This window comes from Micromesistius poutassou, assembly GCF_964030765.1.
Source record: "Micromesistius poutassou genome assembly, chromosome: 21".
In the NCBI taxonomy this organism is placed as follows: domain Eukaryota; kingdom Metazoa; phylum Chordata; class Actinopteri; order Gadiformes; family Gadidae; genus Micromesistius; species Micromesistius poutassou.
In genome coordinates this window covers 3946365-3965627 of record NC_140291.1, presented here as the reverse complement: position 1 = coordinate 3965627, position 19263 = coordinate 3946365, and the positions used below count along the sequence as shown (strand labels likewise).

Sequence of the window (19263 nt, the reverse complement as noted above, 5' to 3'; positions counted from 1 at the left end):
AAGAGGGATTAGTGGGGCTGCTAAGTTAGGACATTTGGCCTTTGTGTTTCACTGTTTGATCATGTATTTAAGGGTGCACCTTAGAAGGGTCAAACTAAATATATGAGGTGGTTTGTTTAAAACTGCATTCATGTCTATATAAATAGATATAGTAGTATAATAGTGCTTTTTTACATATTAAAAGTTAATTAATAAGTTCATACGTTTCTTAATTAATTAAGAAACGTAAGGTTAGAACAGTGTGACATGGGCATTATTATGTCCTATAAACCAGGCGACACACTTACACATTTCAGGGTGAATAAAAAACACATCTTTGTGGAAGGAAGTGATCAGCAAATGTTTAATTAAAACACTTCAGTCTCCAAAGTTCATAAATAACATGTAAACAGTCACCATGATGTTTTTCTTTTATCAAATAAAATCCAGAAGAGGCTTGAGGAAAAGAAATTGCCACGTCACCCTAATTATTCTCACACTGGTCCAACAGAGAGTATTCCAAGTCATCCAAACACCAGCTTCCATTCTCTTCCAGCTGATAGGCTTTAGCACCACACACACGTTGGAAGTCACAAATCCTTGTCAACGTCTGCCTTTATCTTTATTTCCCGTCCCTAATCGTATAAATCCATGCTGTGTTACACTCCACCTTGAGGCACAGTTAAAAAATGCTAAATTGAATAAAAAAGTTCCCACACCGAAAGGCAACTTGTCATGATGCGACGACCCTCTGGGAAGCGCTTGCTCAAGCATCGGCTGTAAACAGAATTTCAAATTGGTGGGGAGTTTGCAGAGCAGTCAGAGTGTCTTTGTCCAAAGGATTCGACTTGATGTTTATCCACTTCAGTGCAGGCATAGCGGAAAGCCTCTCCACTGGGATCTCTGTGGGGTGGAAGGCAAACAACACGTTGTGTCAGTGAGTGGATGTGCGTTGAGTCTACACAATCCTTTTCGCATTAATCAACCCTGTTTCTAAACATGCAAAAGGCACTTTATTCACTTAATACGATTAAAAACGTATCAAAAGTTACCACATCATGTACTATGTCTACACTTAATCAACGCTTAATGAAAGGCATATCCGCTTCCTTTCGCCTCCCAACCGAAAGGTTGTGGGTTCGATCCCCAGCAGCAGTGTCTGCAGTTTACCTGTAGGCATCCTTGAGCAAGATATCTTAACCTTAACCTACCTGATCCTGCGGCTCACTGGATAAATACACGGTACACCACATACTGCATCATTACCTGTGATGCTATTCCCCTCCAGGTTAATGGTCTCCAGGGTGGCTATTTCTAAGAGCTTCTCCGGGAACACAGAGAACTTGTTATTGGCCAGATCGATGACCTTCAAGTGCTCCACGTCGGCCACTGCATCGGGCAGTTTGGTGAGAACATTGCAGTGCAGATCCAGCTCTGCCAGGGACAAGATGCAAATGATATAGTACATTTAAATTAAAAAGGTTTTGTTTCGTGAATGACATGACATAACACGCTCAACATGGAAAACATATTGAGTGCATTCTCTCATTTTTTATATTTAGGGTAGCATAAGACACTCAAAAGAACAGAGACAACACGTACCTTGTAGATGGGTAAAGCTGCCAAAGAATTTGCTGGAAATGACCTTCATAACATTGTCAGCCAATGTTACCGCATGGATGTTTTCTAAAACACTTTTAAGGATCTTGAATACACCATCTGGGAAATTAATTAACTTGCAGTTTGACAGGTCTGGAGGAAAAGGAAAAAAAATAAATTGTTTATTCACCGTATTAACCGTTAACCGTTTAATAAAATGTACATTTGATGATAAAATGTGAGTTGTTGAATTAAAAGAACCCCTTGTTATCAAAGCCGTTAACACCACCTACTGGTGAATTCTTAAACTGCATGAACCTGGAGCTCTTCTGGATATGTACATATATGGTGGTGCCACTGACTTTACATTCAACCATTCTTCTCATACAGAAAATACAACAATCGTAGAGAACTAGAGAGAGAAACATATCGAGAGAAAGAGCTCAGTCTTACCTAAACAATCCTTTCCTTCCTCCACTGTGTCATTGACTCTTCGGGCCACATTTGCGACTGCCTCAGCCATTTTTCAGTATATTCCTGAGGGAAATAATGCATTTTTACACTGTTTACAATTCTAAAAGACAGGTTGTCAACCAAACCCACATAACTTGATCATCAAATGAACAAGGAAAGGTGAGGCTTTAAACATGTGGCGGACAAGAAGCCGGCCAAAATGTACAGTAGACGTAGGTTTGTCATTTGAGGTTGACGACTATGTTCTTAAGAGAAAGAATATCATCAGTCTCAAGAGAATATCATCGGTCTCAAGATTATGGTAAATTGACAACATAGAAATCCAAGGTCTGCTGAATCTTCCCATTGTTTTGTGCAAGCTGAGAGGGGCTTCTCTGCCATCCAAAATGGCCCATTATGTACCAAGAAATATGATTGCTATTGCTATGATAGTACACATATAGACCTTGACTGCTAGATAGATCTACGTGAATAACCAACTTACCTACCCTTGGGGAAAACTGAACAGGGTTTGACAGCTGGAGATGTAAAATAGCTTTAGCAGCCTGCTATCCAATCATATCTATTCATTCACAAAACTACACTCAACTCAAGTTACAGATTATTTTTAGCACGGGAGATCACCACGCAAACGAGAGATGATATCCCCTTTGACGCTAAAATCTTTGAATTATAATCGGATGCTTTTTTTAATCAATTGTAGGTTACAGAAACACCGTATAACCAGTGTAGTAACCTAATGCAACTTTTTGGATTGTATCAAAAGAAGGTTGCGCTACCCAAGACGCATTATTCGAGCGCCTCAAAGTTGCGCATCGAAATGCAGACTAGTTTCACCCTAACCATAGAAAATAGCCTATAACTGACAAATATTCTGCCTAATCAGAGAAAATTGTTTATACGTTTGCAAGATTCAGTAAATCTTAAGTAAGCCATATATAAAAAATTTATTGTAGCCCTATAATTATTCTGAAATGTAACATTGTTAGACCACAAGAGCCTAGTCCTGTTATAACAATATATTCTCCAGACTATGAGTTTATAATTCAAGTGTAGATTTTCTACACTTATAGGCTATTTCGTTTTTTATTACTTATATATAACCCTAACCCTGTATTTTAACCTTTTTAACCTTTCTTTAAGTTAAGTGTGCTTGTGGCATTCAGATTGAGAAAGAAAACATTTGTTATATCCAGTATTACCTGTAAATCCTGAATTGTAGAAGCCCTCTTCAGTTTCGTATTGACTCCGTTGGAATCCCAACACGAACCAACCTTTCATGTATTTTCAATAAACTGGAACAGTCTTGACGACAATGCATTCCTCTATGTAATAATACTATATGCACCCCTATGCTATTACAAACCTATAGTGTGTAGTACTGGCTAGAATTTGCCTATTTGTAAAGTCACTGTACCTGCAATAGAAAAGGCTATGGGTAACTGTTAAGAGAAATGGAGAGCTGTCATTCAAAATCAGAATAGTCCAGGTCTTTGGGGATGGTGTTGATGCTTTTGTTACTATGAGACAGTGTTGACAAGATAACAGAAAACTATGTTGTGGGATTTGTAGTTTGTCAAATAACAATTCAGGATACAACATGGTTCCTTTACATATAATGTGTATGATTTTATATAAATATATGTACTGTAAATTCAACTTATTAACACCATATAAAATGTAAAAAGATACAGCACACAAGTTGTCAAATAGTGTACAATTTAGTAATTTCCATAAATATGCACACTTTTTAATATTTACAATAAATATACATAATTTACAGCAATACAAATTGATACAATAAAAAAATAAACAGTGCTGAAGTAAAACATCATCACCATTTTGTATTGGAAAATTAACAAAGTGGTATAAACAAACACATTATTTATGGTTATCAATGACTTTAAGTCATTGTATGGGAAAGCTTGGTTAAACATTTACCTTTTTTTTATTTTTCAAGCTGGGTTATAGTTTGAATACATTTTGACACACTGTGTCATGATAAACTTAACCAGACTTTACAATAATTACCATAAAACTCTGTGCACATCAAGCGCTTTATCCCTTCGGCCAAACACTGGGCCGAAGCTAAGTGTTCTGGTTCAGTCTCTTCCTTGTTCCACACGTCTTTCACCTCTGTAGCCAACAAAGCGGCCTGCCGTATGTCACCTGTTCATAGTCTCTTATTGACAGCCGCACTCGTCCACAATCATGTCTTCGTGGTGTCTGAGAAGCATCTCTCCGTTCTCATAGTAGAGCATACTGAGAGGACTCATCTTGGTCGGAGCGCAGCAGGGCGAAACCACGCGGTCCGGGTGGAAATGCTTCAGTAGACTCTGAAGGAATAAAATAAAATATATCTGTAAGTACACACATTAAACAAGGTATATTGCGCTCTCTGATTAAACCTCTTGTCTATCAAGCCCAATCAAATGGTAGTTACATGATTGTTATGTCGTAATGGGGTTTGTGACCGTGCAGTCCCAGAATAGGAATATAAATATATAGTTTATATAACTATTAAGCTACCCTTGCTTTCAGATAGTAAAACGAGCTAATCCCCTTGGAATCGGTTACAATTGTATTATTACAAAACTGGTCTGTTATATGGATGGGTGAAAGACATCTTGACACATGGTGGTACAATTCAGCCCCAGACACAACACTCACCTGCATGTATGCGTGGTTGGTGGGATTCAGGTCCTCCCCCAGTGGGCTGGGACAGTCCCCCTCGCACCGGTACGCGTTATATCTTTTGGGGAAGATGATCCACGAGCCCCAGCCGATTTGGTTGAAGTCCACTTGCAGGTCGACCCTTCGACAGAGCGACTTGTCCCCGCTCACCCTGCTGGACCCCTGGGGGCCCCTGGTCACATGCTCCCTCTGACCCCGCTTGCTGCGTTTCCTCTTGCGGCCCTCAGCCTTCTTGTTCTCGGCGGGGGACCAGAACCTGGACTGCTCGGCCGTGTGCAGGAGACTGGCTTTGGCCTTGGAGTCCTCGTCCAGGCCCGTGTGAGAGAAGACCACCAGCAGGGCCCGGTCGCTCACCCCCTGCTCCCTCTTGGGCCCCCCTGGGGGGACGGGATAGGGAGGGAGAGGAACCGACGGCGGGCCTCCCCTCGTCTCCGCTTTCCTCTTCCTCCACTTCTTGGCGGGGCCTCTTTTGCGACGGCCCCTGGACGGCTGGTTCTCCTGGAGCCACCGCAGCAGGGGGCCGGTCACGTTGAACACCTTCCAGCTCTGGGACGAGCTGATCACCGCCGCCGCCGTGAGGGAGCCCACCAGTTGGGGCCGGTGGCAGGCCCGGCCCTGGAGGCACGGCCGGTCCTGCTGGTGGTAGATGTCCACGGAGATGTTGGTCACGCTCTCGGAGCGCGGGAGTCTGATCCGCAGCTCGGCCGCCTGAATCTGCTTCTCGGCCACCAGCGTGTGGAGGTTAAAGGTCACCATCCAGCGTCTCTGTCTGTAGGTCACATCTGGGGGGAGGGGGGGGAGTGGACAATGTTTAGTGATGGTTCACAGTGTGATCACTTTTTTCTTTGTAAAAGGAATGCACATATTGTAGCAGAAATAAAACCTGTTTAAACACAGGCTTTTTCGATAAAGAAATACAAAATCCACTATAAACTAGATTGGGCATAAAAGCGTTTAAGTCAATTGGGCTGCGAAAAAATGTGTGATTCATAGGGAGGGGTGGGGGGGGATACATCATAGATTTAAAAGATGAAAGCGTTTTAAACATTTTGCCACTGTATCGCCCATCGTACTGATCCATTGAATTACACTGTTGATTAAAAGCGCAACTCATCTTAATTTGTAACGAGGGTGCTTACATTTCAGTGGGTGAGGCTGCCGCTATTAATCCACTCAAAGCAAACACCGGGTCGAAACCAATCATTTAACACATACATGGCTTTCTGGGCTTCTGCATATCCTCATTCAAACAAATAGGTAAGAACTCTAACACCTAACACTGTTGTGAAATTGGCTTTGCCAGGGAGGGTAAACTTCGTTGGTTTGCCAGTGCATCAAGTTAAATCCCGCCTCTGCTAAGATGTCCAGCTTCTAATCTAATCAAGCAAAGTGTGAAAAGAACTAAGGGAAGTTGTTGATTTGAGTTAACAAGAGATTTGTATAGGGGATGTCTGGCAAGATAGCTAATCAACATCACCTATTTAAGAAAAAGCGGTTTGCTTTGAGAATTAGACTGAAAACCAGTCTTTTCACACGCTGATCCCCACTGGGGTTATTGAGCCAAACACGAATGTGGATTGAAAGCCTCTCAGTTCGTCTGGCGCACGGCTTTGACAGTCTATTAAGGGAGGCCTATACTAGAAAACACTAACATTTCAACGACCTTTACGTTTCATGTATTATGGCAAGGTGAGAAATTGTCAAAAAGTGTCCAACAAAAGCTTAACAGTTTAAGAAAAAAAGGTTGTAGAAGGAATTCGAATTTTTTTTTACCTAAGACCAAAAATGAAAAGAAAAAAAAAGACCTCTGGGTTTATTGCTTATAATTGCAGGATAAACAGCCATCCTATTTTATCGCGATATTGACTCAGATGCAATAAAATCCAACTATTGGGATACATTCTACCATTCAAGTGTATGCCAGTTCAGTTCAACTTCCAAAAACCCTATCAAATAAGCAAATAAAAACGGGTCTTACTTTTCGCCATCACACTCTTCACAGTGTCCGCCTGTTTCACCGCTGTCTGCTCCATAGCATCCATGGGTCGAGATAAATTGGATCTGAAATTCCGGTAGAGATGCACCATATAGATCGGCAGGTGAAATCCAGTTGTGCGGTCCATCGCGGGAAAACGATGCAACGACCTCTTGTACGCGTTATCTCTCGTCTTATGAATCCCCTGCACCAGTAACACGAGGAAAGATGCGTGCAGCAGCGCACCTAGAGCTCCGAGTGAGTGCATGCTTCAGCCACGGTGATGACAAATTCCATCCTGAGAGATTAGGGTGTCTTATATACCCTCAGCACCTCTTGCATATTTAACAAGTAGTTGAGAACATTAAAGGAAATTGACATGCGTCTTCAGGACTCGCGACCTGACAGGTCATCATCCATTCATTTGTTAATGAGCGTCCCTGAGTGCATATTTACAATGAGCGCAACTGTTTGTACCATATTCTACGGTTGGGACTATCTCATCTCCATTATTGTTTCATCTCTTTAGGACATCCTCTTTAGATAGGTGCGTGTCAACTAAGGATCCCAGCTCATTACTCTCACGGGGCCTTCTGTGTCTATTAAACATACATTTATCCCATTGGTTAATCTATCATCTTAATTACTGTGTTTTGGGTATTATTCCCTTGTTTCTCATATTGGTCATTCATTGTTTAAAGAAAAAAACCGCTTTTGGTAATTATTTAGCCCTTTTTATTATAATGTTGATATGTTCATCTTATAAAGCTATGTTTATATTTCATTTAAAATATGTGCAATTAAACAAGTCATGATGTGCGTTTCATATATCGTGAGTGGGGTAAACGGAGTATGAATTGCGCATGCTCCGTCCGTCCTTTATTCAGATAGTGGAATCCTTTCCTTCAGAGATTTGGGTCAGAAAAAAAATATCAATGGATGTTTTCCATGTGTGCAAATAGAAAGCCGGGACTTTTATAGCTCATGCACCGAAGAACGGAACCCCCAAAAGACATGTTTTGTTAGTGCACGCCTTTTGTACCGAGTGCTGAAATGGTGAGTATAAAGTTTACTGCTGTTGTTTCCAGGGTCCCCCCACGACTCGCCAAACGGTACGACCAAAAAAAAGACGTCCGCGTAAAGAAAAAAAAACGTTTTAATAACGCGCAATATTGCGTAGCTAACCTCAGGTGGACGTGTTGTTGGCGGTTCACCTTTATCAGAGCAGAACGCAACTGGTTTCATCAGTGTTTCGTGAATGTTTATAGGTGTAAAGCGTGCATGTGCTCGCCTCCTCGAGGTTCCCTCGGGCGGCAGCGTTCAAAGATGTCAGCCCCGAGATTCATTTACCCTCCTGCTCCTGCACTCACCCCAAGACCTTACGCCAAAACACCCGTCTTAAGATGCTTTTCTGCGCGGGTTGTCGCCCAGTACAAGTCCACAGATAAGCCCGTGACAGAAACAGGGAAATACATGGAAAACATGGAAGCGCGTTTCCTATATGTATTTAGACGTGCTAAACTTATATGGATAGTGACAACTCTTAACGTCGGACCGAGTTAAATGCACGGTCCGTCGGGGCTTTGATGTGTTACTTTTTCTTTGTTAGGATGTAGCCGATCGAAGAACGGCTTTCCCGTTCGCATGATGATCGTTGCATCTTTAGGACAGAAACTGCGTCTTGTCAAAAGAGATCAACCTTTTAACATCGTAATTAATCAAGGGGGCGAGAAGATGATGGGTCCACTCATTGATCGCACTCACTGGACCATTAATACTGATCAAACTACAAAATGATATTTATTTTAATAGCATGCCCGGGCCTATATAAGCTATTGTTTTACTTGCATATATCTGAACTACAACAACAATTTAACAATTTAGTTAAATCATTGCAGTATTACCTGTTACTGATTGGCTGGTCCCCACATTTTCTTTCTTTGAGACGCCCACCTCATGCTGAACAACACGATACAAACATGAATGTAATGACAAGTTCAAAGGTTTAATGGTTGTCTGGATTAGTGTAGGCCCCTTAATGTATTTTGTCCTTAAAACACGGATTTTTTTTTATGGATTTCAACATTTGGTCATTTTCTTCCATATATCAAATAGTCAAATACATCTCTGTCGTTTTTTGTAATGTGCCTTGTTAATTGGTTATGTACAATTAAGCATGGTACTCTAATAAGTAATGAGTATTAATGATGAGTATTGTACAATATTCATCATTACAATACTAAATGGTACAAAAGAGTACAATACTAATAGGAGTATTGGCTGATGTACTCACACGTGATCCAATTCTGAAATCCTAAGCATCTATTGATTATTAAGATAATTTTAAGAAGCAAATGTGGAAATAGTTAAACACATACGCCTATGTCAATATGGCTGGTAGGACTATGAATATGTAAAGAATAGTTTGGAATAAAAATTGTAAAGTCAAATAGTAATACTGAAACATGAACACGTCTGGATGTCATCCCCCATCTGCTCTGCCTGGTTTAAAAAAAAAGAGGTGGTTTGAAAATTATCTATTTTGTTTGGTTTGGTTTTTGAAAGAATCCACCAGTGAGGAGCAAGAACAGGTGATATTCATCTGTAGACTCTGTTTGTTTTCACTTTGGCAAAGGGAGGATGTCTCCTCAAATCTTTCACAGTATGTCTTCATCTGGATGTTTTCATCTGGTTTCAGTTTGTTATTGCAGTGTATCACCATTCTGGGAATAAATCAAGATAGCATTTTCCATGAATGTAACCCATAAAAAGTAATATCAGCAAATCTTAAATGATCTAAATCATAATTTTCTTACTTCTGGGATTCTTGGATAGATTTCTAAATATTATCAGTATTTTGGATCTTGACAATCTCCACACTGCTGACATGTGTCTTGTGCCTTGCCCACTGGCTGCACGTTACCAGTTTTTTATTTTTTTGCAGTTTGCGAGTATTTCATCAAAGTATTGGCCCGCGTCACATCCTTCCGTTGCAGGAAGGAAGGAACAGGTGTGGCAGTAGTGGGGAGGCTCACGTTCATTCAAACAGCCGCCAATGTCTTAAATGTAATCTAGCTGTCATTGGCTTATATTTTATTTATTTGTAAAGATGTTGTTTCCATCTGAGGTTGGTTATTAAGAATCATAGTGGAATGTTTTATTTTGCACATGGCACTCAGTTAACTTGCAGCTCTATAAACACTGAGTATTTATATAGTTGCTCAGAATTGTCTTACAAGTAAATAATGACTTCAAGTTTACATTCAAACGTGTACGACAATGTCTGGTATTGTGTTGCGTCTGCTGTCCATACAGCGCAAGACCCTTGGATCAGGTGCAAAACGCAGCCCATTGCAACCAAAGCGTAAAAGCTTAAGTCCAAGTATTTGCCCAGCTGTAAGCTTATTTGCCCTCCAACATCGCATGTGTTAACAGCTAATGAATGAAGTAATTAGAACATCCTAATGAATTAGGCTTACATGGCGTCACCTGTGTGTTGTGTGGGGGGGCTTTTGCAGGGGTGGCGGGGGAAGGCGGGGGTGCACTCATGATTTATCTCCCTGGGGGGGGTTGTTAGATCTGTATGTATTTTATTTAATACGTCTGAATGGTGCATTAGGTCCTGTGCTTTTGAGACGTGCACAGAGGGGGAGTAAGGGTCGTTCATGTGTGGGAGGCATTGTGTTGCCAGGAGCCTCGCTGAGCGATTGGACACGGACGAGCTTGATGAGTAAGCCTTCCTGGGTTCCGCCTCCGCCACCTCCTCCTCCTCCTCTCAGACACTCACAGTTACACACAAACTCAGGCGTGCCAAATCCGCTGCATGCCTGCGTCTGGCGCACACGTATAACAATAACTGGGCAAAATACACGAGGAACGCAACGACACTATTCTGTCCCTCAGACTGTGAAGCTGTGGGCTCTCTCGCTCTCTCTCTCTCTCTGTCTCTCTGTCTCTCTGTGTGTGTGTTTTTCACTTCATCTCTCCCTCCATCTCTTCTTGGACCGTGTAAGCCGACGGACGGACGGCACTCTTGTCTTGCGGAGAACAGTGCCTCTCAACGACTCGCCAGGCATATTTATGAGGACCCGTTGATGATACCACCTCTGTCCACCGTCGCTGGGTCAGTGGGCAGCAGTAGAGGAGTGGAAGGAGAGGTGGGAGGGAGGGGGGGGGGGGCAGAGATTAGCCTCACAGACTCACACATACAGAGCGCTAGAAGGATGTTTTGCTAGGAGCGCTGCTGCTGTCGCTGCAACTGGAAAGCTGTCATTTTTCCACTTTTGAGCACATCGCTTTTTGCATGCGTTTGCTCCCGACAGACCAGGCAAGCACTTGGATGGTATACAGAGCAACCGGGAATCAGGTATGTGGGATTTGTTAACCGGGGGATTGGACATAGCAGCTCCGATGTGTAGAGATATCAGGAGACTTGTGTCAACGTTTGTGTGGGTACTTCATATTCAGATGAAAATGTTGGGGTTAAATTTCTCCCATTCGATGAAGCTTTGATTGGCATTTTGTTCTGACGTAATTCAGAGGTTTACTATGAGTCATTTTGTGCTTATGTGCCGGAATCCTGTCATCCATGCCATTAACTTAACAAGTTACCTTTTTATATCAATGGGAAGTTGAACGTCATAAACGTTGATGTAAACGTTGACTTTGTTTGGGATATTTAGGACTGTAATATTCCGTCAGACGGACGTAAGCATCTGCCGACAGAATTGCGGTCAGACGTTTGGTTTGACAAAAAAGAAAGCCACATTACCTCAGCCCTGAAATCACAGTGGATTGGCATCTCGGAATGAAATAAATTACAGGCACAGTTGTAAAAATAGATCTGTGCACCCTTTTTTTAGCCACTGAACGCAGAAGAAAAATCCAATCTGAACTGTGAACACATGATTTGTGTGTCGTATTAAAATAAATGGCCAATGGAATAAAAGACGGTGGAAATTCCAGTGGTGAGGGTTTTGGACGTCATCTTCATCACTATATGACATTAAGTGGTCCTTTGTCAGAATATTGCCTCTTGGTTTAAAATCGACCCGTGTACTTGCCAATTACATCCTCTAACTGAACAGCATGGCTTCCTGTTGCCCCAGCCACTTTGTGGGCAACGTTCAACGTTTTCCAACCCAAAAAGCCTGTTGACTTCAATAGTGTGTGTATACGTGAAGGCACAACGTATTCACACGTTTCTAGGGGACTAAAGATGTTTGGAGGAAGTACTGGCCTCATTTCCGTGTGTACCACTCTGATGTTTGATTGAGGAACTAGCATTGTGCTGGGGAGTCACACTTTTCTGTAACCCCTTTCCACGCTGGTTGAAAGACGAGCAGCTGCAAGGAAGAAGTTTCAATAGGATCCAGCTAAGCATTTCCTGTCTGGGTGTGCATACACTTCCTCTACATCAACCTTACTGACTCTGTCCTTATCTCTGGTTTCCCGTTGGACTCTGATGCACCTGATGATCAAATGGTTTATATATCAAAGGTGTGTGTGTGTGTGTGTGTGTGTGTGTGTGTGTGTGTGTGTGTGTGTGTGTGTGTGTGTGTGTGTGTGTTCCAGTTCAGCGGTTATAACAGTTCAACAACATTGAGTCCACTCCATAGCCCTACTCTATGTAACCCAACATACACTGAAAGATTTGATTTGAGACTTCTGTAGAAGCAGTGCTAGAGATTTAAGCTGGTGTGAAGTCTGTAATTGATGATAACCTTTAAGAATATGGTCTGATTTCCCCTTTTTCACATCCCCAGCCAACGTGACCACAGATGCCAGCATGTTCTGTTATTTTGCAGGCCACAAGACTGTCTCGATCTGGGCATTGTCAGGGTGCCGGATTTTGGGGCAGCCAAGAGTGTGTGTGTGTGTGTGTGTGTGTGTGTGTGTGTGTGTGTGTGTGTGTGTGTGTGTGTGTGTGTGTGTGTGTGTGTGTGTGTGTGTGTGTGTGTGTGTGTGTGTGTGTGTGCTTGCTTTCATTTGGGTAGTTCTTGCACCCATGCGTCCCCATAAACAGATATCAAATCATCAGAGGACGAGGGCAACAGATTTGAAATGAAAGGCCCACTATGACCGGGACCCCCCCATCTCCCCCCAACGTCTCGTGCATCTCTTGTGAATGAGGAGCGTTCTGCATCCTTCCTCATATGAAGACCGGCCACCAACAGATGTATCCTGCAGCTGCACCCTCCTTCCTGTCCACATTTAGAGCCTTTTGTCTGCAGGAGCAGCGAACGATGGTGCATGCGGGACACCGGTAGAATTTAAATGGGCTGGCCCTGAATGGAGCCGTGCTTGCGGTACGAGGCGAGAGGCTTCTCGGGTTCGCTCGCCAGCCTCTCTGTTTCGTTGGCGTGCCATCACTGGGGTTTGGCATCCTCCATGTTTTTAAAATAGCGGTGCACTTCTGGCCGGCTGTAATTAGTGGAGCGTCCACATGCAGTCTTAAAGTACCAGAGGTGCTGTAAGGGCCGATCCCCACTGACCTTGTGTAGGCTGTTTAGTTTGCTGAAAATACTTCATGTTTTATTTACAGAATCTTTCGGTAAAGTTCGGGTTAGACCCTTCTTTTTCTTATCTTGTATCGTGCTCATGAGTGGCACAGTAGTGTCCCTGATGCGGAGTCAACGGGCCCTCTGACGAGCTGGCCTGATTGGCTCTCCAGGAGGATGTTTATGACTGACTAAGAGTTATTTCTAACCATGCTTCCGACCGCCTCCTACTCCCCCCCCCCCCCCCCCCCTCCGCCACTCTTCTGCCCATGCCCGAGATCGGCCTGGATAACAAGCCATGTCACAGGGACCCAGTTCCTAAGAAATGGCCTAGATTTGGTTAGAAAGGGGTGGGGACCACACTGGTTGTTATTGAAACACATCTGAAGGCTGTGCACCTAACTCTGACTTCCACAATATGTGGAAGTGTGAGTTATATCTTCTGCAAGGCTTATTTTCTTCAGGAAAACTCAATTTGACATGTTTTCAGAAGTCAAATCCAAAACTTTCTATCAACAAAATATCAACTCCTTGTTAGATCTAGATTTCCTTAAACAGTCGGTGCTTTGAAATCAATCGCCATGCTCTTGAGGTGTGGAGGTCAGTGTGTCGATCACTGCTTTAGAAGCATGTCCCCACTGTGCTATCCAAAAGGCAGAATTGTGTCGTCTCTGTGCACCGGTCGGGACCGGTCGTTTTTAGGCAAAGAGAGTCGGAGCATCTGGCCTCCAGATGTACCGGCATGTCGCCTTTCATGTCCGCGTTGTGGCGGGCCGCCGGAGCGTTTCATGTGAAACACGCTCTCTCCGGGACATCTGAGATAGGTCGACGGGGGGTTGGTTGGGGGTTGGGGGGGGGGCGGGGGGAACAAAAGGGATGTAAGAGAAGGTGAGATGTGATACACTGCGGCCCACGGGCAAGCAATAGGGCACCCTGAGGTTTCTGTAAAGGGACGGAGCTGTGGTGGTAGGGATGGTGGGGGGGGGTTTCCTACTGGACCGCGGAGGAGGGGATTGGGAGGGCGGAAGACGGGGGTTTCGTCTTGGATGTCCGGTGCCAAGTTCACACACTCTTGGTTGGAACATGGCAAGAATTGGAGGGCTCAGGAAAGCGTCCGGAGATGGAGACGCAGGTCGCTCGCCACCCAATATGTAAGACGACCTTTACTACTGTGTGTGTGTGTGTGTGTGTGTGTGTGTGTGTGTGTGTGTGTGTGTGTGTGTGTGTGTGTGTGTGTGTGTGTGTGTGTGTGTGTGTGTGTGTGTGTGTGTGTGTGTGTGTGGGCATGTCTTTTTAGAGTATGCGGTCCGGTGGATCGGGGTACAGAATGGGGACGATTGTAACAAAACGTATTTCTGATTACTGTGCAGCCTTTAGCAAAGAAAAGGAAACGCTTGGTGTGAATAATGCTCATTGAAAGTCTTTCAAACAAGCATCAAGTACTATTATTATATTTTATTACGAGCATTAGTTTGCTCCATGCTTGTTTATTTTACAACTTCTCGATCACTGTTCCACTTTTCCACATTTTCTTTGGTTCAGCAAATCACTCAAGACCATTTTTGGTCTTTTTCTTCCTCCCCCTTCTGCTTTTTATAGGAGCCCTCGGCCGGTTCTTTCCTTTTTTTCCTCTTTTCTTTAAAGCAAGCTCACAGAAGACCTGGGATCAGGTCACATTGTAGGGTGGTGGCGGGGGGGGTGAAGCCTAGTACCTTCCAGAGTCAAGAATTGACCTTCCCTTGCACACTGCCAGACACAACAATGGGCTGGTTGGGTGGGGGTGGTGGCGAAGGGCTGCTGCTGCTGGTGGTAGTAGAGGAGGTAGTGGGGTTGCTGGAGTGACTCAATTCATCTTGTTTCTCTCCAGCCCTCTGCAGGGAGAATGGGCCTGGGCTTCAGTTCACACCCAGGTGCTTTTAAGAGGGCCGCTCTTGATTTGCTCTCTCAGCTTCTGTCGCAACTTTGATCTCGTCTGCTAGACTCCCCGTGCCCTTCCACAATGCAACAGTTCTGTGTGTGTCTGTGTGTATGATTGTTATTGAGGGTTTGACTGTGTGTCAGCGTGCGTACACACCCCTATCTCTCTCTTGGAGATAGCCCAAAAGATGTTGATTCCCTCTGGGCCGGTGTGACGTGGCGGTCCTTCCGAGCCTAGCTGGCCGTACGACTCGTTTGTTTATCTGCCTGGCTCACTGCGAGGCCCCTATGTTTACTTAGTCTGGAGGAGGAGGGGGAGGGGGGGGCTTGCTACTTAAGATTCCGGCCTTGATTGTTCAGAGGTGTGTGTGTGTGCATGGAGAGTGGGGGGGGGGGGGGGAGGGGGAGGGGGGGGGGGGGCTAGAACTCTACATCAACATGGCTACGATTAACATATAAATACAGTCACACTTATTACTTACATAACACGTGTAAAGCTCCAGGAAACCAAGATGTCACCATGTTGGCTAACGTTAGCCAAAAAACAAATCGCTGGGATGTTTGTGGCTGTGTGTAATGGACTGACGTCGCTCTCCGCGGCTCCGTTTGTATTGAATCGAGCGCTTTGGAGTGGAATTCCCGCGACAAATGCACATTGTCTTTAATTTTTGGTCTCTTTTTTTGTCCTGTGCGTGTTTTTTATTTTTATATTATATATATATTTTTACTTGACTTTTTTCACAGCTGCTTGAGGAGCATGGGTACAACTGCCAGCGCCGCGCCGCAACCCGTTTCCGTCACATCGCCACTTGAGTGTGTCCATGGCAACGGGATGGCCGACAGCAGGCACTCTCTGAGCATTAGCTCCTTCCAGACGGTCAACATCCACAACAACAAGGCCAAGTCCATTATCACCAACAAAGTAGCACCTGTCGTCATCACGTAAGTCCCCCCCCCAACCCACCCCCACCCCACCAATGAAACGGCACCACCCGTCCGAATCCATGTCCTCACAATTGGGTGTTATCAGTCTTTGATCAGTGTGATGCTACCTCCCACTGCCCTCCCTCACCCCCCCCCCCCCCCACCCTACAACACCCGCCCCCTCCCTCCCTCTCTCTCTGCCGCTGTGTTTGCTTCTGTTATCATTTCATTTGTCAATCCAGGATTTGGAAGATATGGGACCACTGGCCAGCAGCAAACAAGTCTGATAATTAAATTGCTCTGGCTCTCTCTCTTCCTCTCCCTCACCATCGCCTGCATCTCTCTCTCTGTTTGTGTGTATATGTATATATTTATATGAGCATGTTTGCCTCTGCAGGTATAATTGCCGGCAGGAATTCCAAATACACGATGACATTCTCAAGACCAATTACAAAGTGGGTCGGATCTCAGACACCATGCCCGAGCACTACCTTGTGCAGGTAAGGCCAACCTCCCTTATTTATATCCATCCACGTCCAGATATAGATAAAGATATCGCTTTCTTTCTCTTTCTCACTTTCTCTATTTCTCTCACTCTCTTTCTTCCTATCCTTCCCTTTCTATCCCTCTCGGATATGCACAGTTGTTTGGCCTTGCTCCCCAAGAGAAACGTGGATTCACCAAAGCTGTCTTTACACTGGCTCTTTTCACATTCACGTGTCCAAATTGCGTAGTGGCCCAGGGAACATTGTCATGCGGCAGCTTTATGAGCTGAGACGACCATCGTGGGCCGTTGTCACCCCTCCTCTGAGGGCTTTGATCTTCTCCAGGCCCCTCGGTCGGGGCTGCTTCTCCTTTTTTTTTTGTCCGAGGCTTGCATTGTTTCAGCCGGGGCTAGCCTGGAGTGTCGGTGTGCACAGCCACACATAGATCCAAATCGGCAAAGATTCCTGAATAATAAGCTGTGTCTCGGGACGGCAGCCACTGGATCCTCACACGACACGGTCACAGGCATTAGCCGGGCTCCGTGTGTTTTGATGAGAATCTGCGATTGCCTCCCTGGCCTAAATCCTCCACACAGCCCCACTGATAACGGGTCTCTCGTGGCTCACAGGGGCAGTACTTCATGGTGCAGGATGTGCCCAGCAAGGCGGACGTCCTCAACACCACTGGCAGCTACGGGGCCCCCAACTTCCGCCGGGTGAAAGGACCCCACCCCCTCTACGGGATGGGCCAGCCCAGCTTGAACGGCTTCAAACAGGTCCTCCAGAGGCTGCATGCGCAAGGCCATGAGGTGACTCACATTCTTCCTGTTGTCCGTCTTGTCTGTTTTATGTGTGTTATATATGTGTTTTCTTCTAAGAAAATGTTTCTTCAGAACGGTACATCAACATGCCTCCATTACAGATAGGCCTATGCGGTGGTTGTTTGTCAGCGCTAGCAGCTGACCCGGTGGCCCGTGCGCATGTGTTGTGTGTAAATATTTGAGGAGTCAAGTGCTCAGTCTTGGCGGTGGCCGAGATTTAGAACTAACGTAAACAGAGCCGCGGCCATGCGGCCTCACTGGAAGGAAGAAAAGGGGGGAAAGACAAACTATGCACCGCTATCTGCAGCTGGCAACAGAGCGTCAATGAAATGATACGGCACCAAATCATACATCTCTCCGCCAAGGCCATTTCAGATCCCTGAACCCGGCTGACACGCGACGGCCGCGGCATGTGGAGGCAGAGGCTAAAGGCTAAGTTATGGTTCCACGTCAACGCAACGCAATGACCACTCAGGCGCTTTGATGCAGTCGCGAACCTGTTTTGATTCTGCATCGGGTTTTAGTGAGCGGACCAATCACAACCCTTCCCCTTTCGACGCAAGGAGAACATTTTTGGGAGGCACAGGTCAGGCCCTTGAGGCGGACGCAAAGAGGGTCTGCAAGGACGTAATGGGTCCGTAAACCCCCTTGCGTTGCGTCGACGTGGAACCATAACTGCGCCTTAAGGCGTCTGTGCTGGCAGCTGAAGCTGCCGCCTTGGTAAACAAGGCTGGGGTTATGTTCACCATCACCACACGTGTCCTCATGGTGTGTCTTCCTCGACTCGTTTGCCCACCAGGAGGTGATCTTCCTCTGCGTGCGCGAGGAGCCCGTGCTGTTCCTCCACAAGGGGGACAACTTTGTACCGTACACGCCCCGCCGGAAGGAGAACCTCCACGAGAACATCCGCGGGCACGGAGCGGCGGAGCTGGTGGAGGGACTGGAGCTGGTCATCAGGAAGGAGGTACTCCCCCTCCTCCACCCCCCCCCCCCCCCCCTCCTCAGTTTCTCAGCCCCCATAATGGCGGCATGTGGCTCAGTTGCTAGTCCAATCCCCGGCTCCTCCCGACAAGCTGTCGCCCTCCATGGCTGACATCGCCGTCGGCGAATGAATGGGTGAATGTTAGGCAATATTGTAAAGTGTTTTGAGTGGCCTCTGGTTAGAGAAGCACTATATAAATTTGCCATATGCCATGTACCATAATGAATGCATGAATGTATGTGATTTAGATACAATTGTGTGACTCTCTCTCTCGCTCCCCCCCCCCCCCAGCTGCACGACTTTGCCCGTCTCAGCGAGGGCGTCTTCTACGTGTACAGCGACATTGAGTTCTTCAAGGACGAGCCGCAGAAGGTGGACATTGCGTGCGAGGAGGACATCCATGTAACGGAGGAGGTGTACAAGAGGCCCGTGTTCACCGCGCCGCTCTACAGGTTCGGAAGTCGTTCACAACGCCGCCGCCCTCTTATCAAGCACGACGATGAACCGAGCGTAGTGTTGGAGATGGAGATGGGGGATACGGAGGGCGGGTTGTGGGTGGGGCGGGGCGCCGGGGTTTAGAGGAGCGATCACAGCATCCTGTTTCGAAAAAACCAACCGTCTCGTCGGTCGGTTAGAGTTGGAGCGGGCCCCGCAGAATTTCCACAGCAGGGAGAATTTATGAATCAACCGAGCCACTTCCTTTTGCTAGGAGTCCCCTGAGGACCCTTGTATAGCCCTGTACAGTCATGGTTGAATAAGGTCAGATAACAGCCTAATATAGCACTGTTATCTCTCCATCCCTGCATTAAGACGATAAGAAGAAAGGAAGATGAAGTGGGTGACAGTGGTGGTCCTCCCTCCGTCTCTCTGAGCCAGATTCCTCCCAACATCCCTGGTGAGGGGTTTAAATGGA

At 45.5% G+C, this 19263-nt stretch overlaps 3 protein-coding genes across 5 annotated transcripts in view; 1 reads left to right on the top strand and 2 right to left on the bottom strand.

Annotated features, from left to right (window-relative positions):
* Positions 1 to 329: 329 nt before the first annotated feature.
* lrrc20 (leucine rich repeat containing 20) lies at positions 330 to 2783 on the bottom strand. 2 transcript variants are annotated; one of them, XM_084485449.1, is made up of 5 exons: positions 2537 to 2783; positions 2032 to 2115; positions 1582 to 1731; positions 1246 to 1413; positions 330 to 882 (listed from the first exon to the last, which is right to left on the bottom strand). In XM_084485449.1, the coding sequence occupies exons 2-5, from the start codon at positions 2099 to 2101 to the stop codon at positions 746 to 748; spliced, it is 525 nt and encodes a 174-aa protein (XP_084341575.1). In that variant the 5' UTR covers positions 2102 to 2115; positions 2537 to 2783; the 3' UTR covers positions 330 to 745. The 2 variants fall into 2 exon arrangements, with proteins under 2 accessions (XP_084341575.1, XP_084341576.1); XM_084485450.1 differs by having other exon boundaries at positions 2541 to 2783.
* A 1452-nt stretch (positions 2784 to 4235) lies between these two features.
* ndr2 (nodal-related 2) lies at positions 4236 to 6989 on the bottom strand (the record flags this gene model as incomplete). Its single annotated transcript, XM_084485253.1, has 3 exons — positions 4236 to 4388; positions 4723 to 5528; positions 6725 to 6989. 3 exons carry the CDS (start codon positions 6987 to 6989, stop codon positions 4236 to 4238), a joined length of 1224 nt encoding a protein of 407 aa, XP_084341379.1.
* A 660-nt stretch (positions 6990 to 7649) lies between these two features.
* The window catches only part of pald1a (phosphatase domain containing paladin 1a), a gene marked incomplete at its 3' end in the record, with an annotated part of 43763 nt that continues 32149 nt past the window's right edge, over positions 7650 to 19263 (top strand). The window contains exons 1-6 of one of the 2 annotated variants that reach the window (XM_084486047.1): positions 7650 to 7777; positions 15883 to 16080; positions 16460 to 16562; positions 17177 to 17356; positions 18168 to 18332; positions 18642 to 18802. In XM_084486047.1, the coding sequence (XP_084342173.1) occupies positions 15896 to 16080; positions 16460 to 16562; positions 17177 to 17356; positions 18168 to 18332; positions 18642 to 18802 (794 nt within the window). In that variant the 5' untranslated portion in view covers positions 7650 to 7777; positions 15883 to 15895. Of the gene's footprint in view, positions 7778 to 11019; positions 11088 to 15882; positions 16081 to 16459; positions 16563 to 17176; positions 17357 to 18167; positions 18333 to 18641; positions 18803 to 19263 lie in introns of those variants that run through there. The other variant, XM_084486048.1, reaches the window with a different exon arrangement.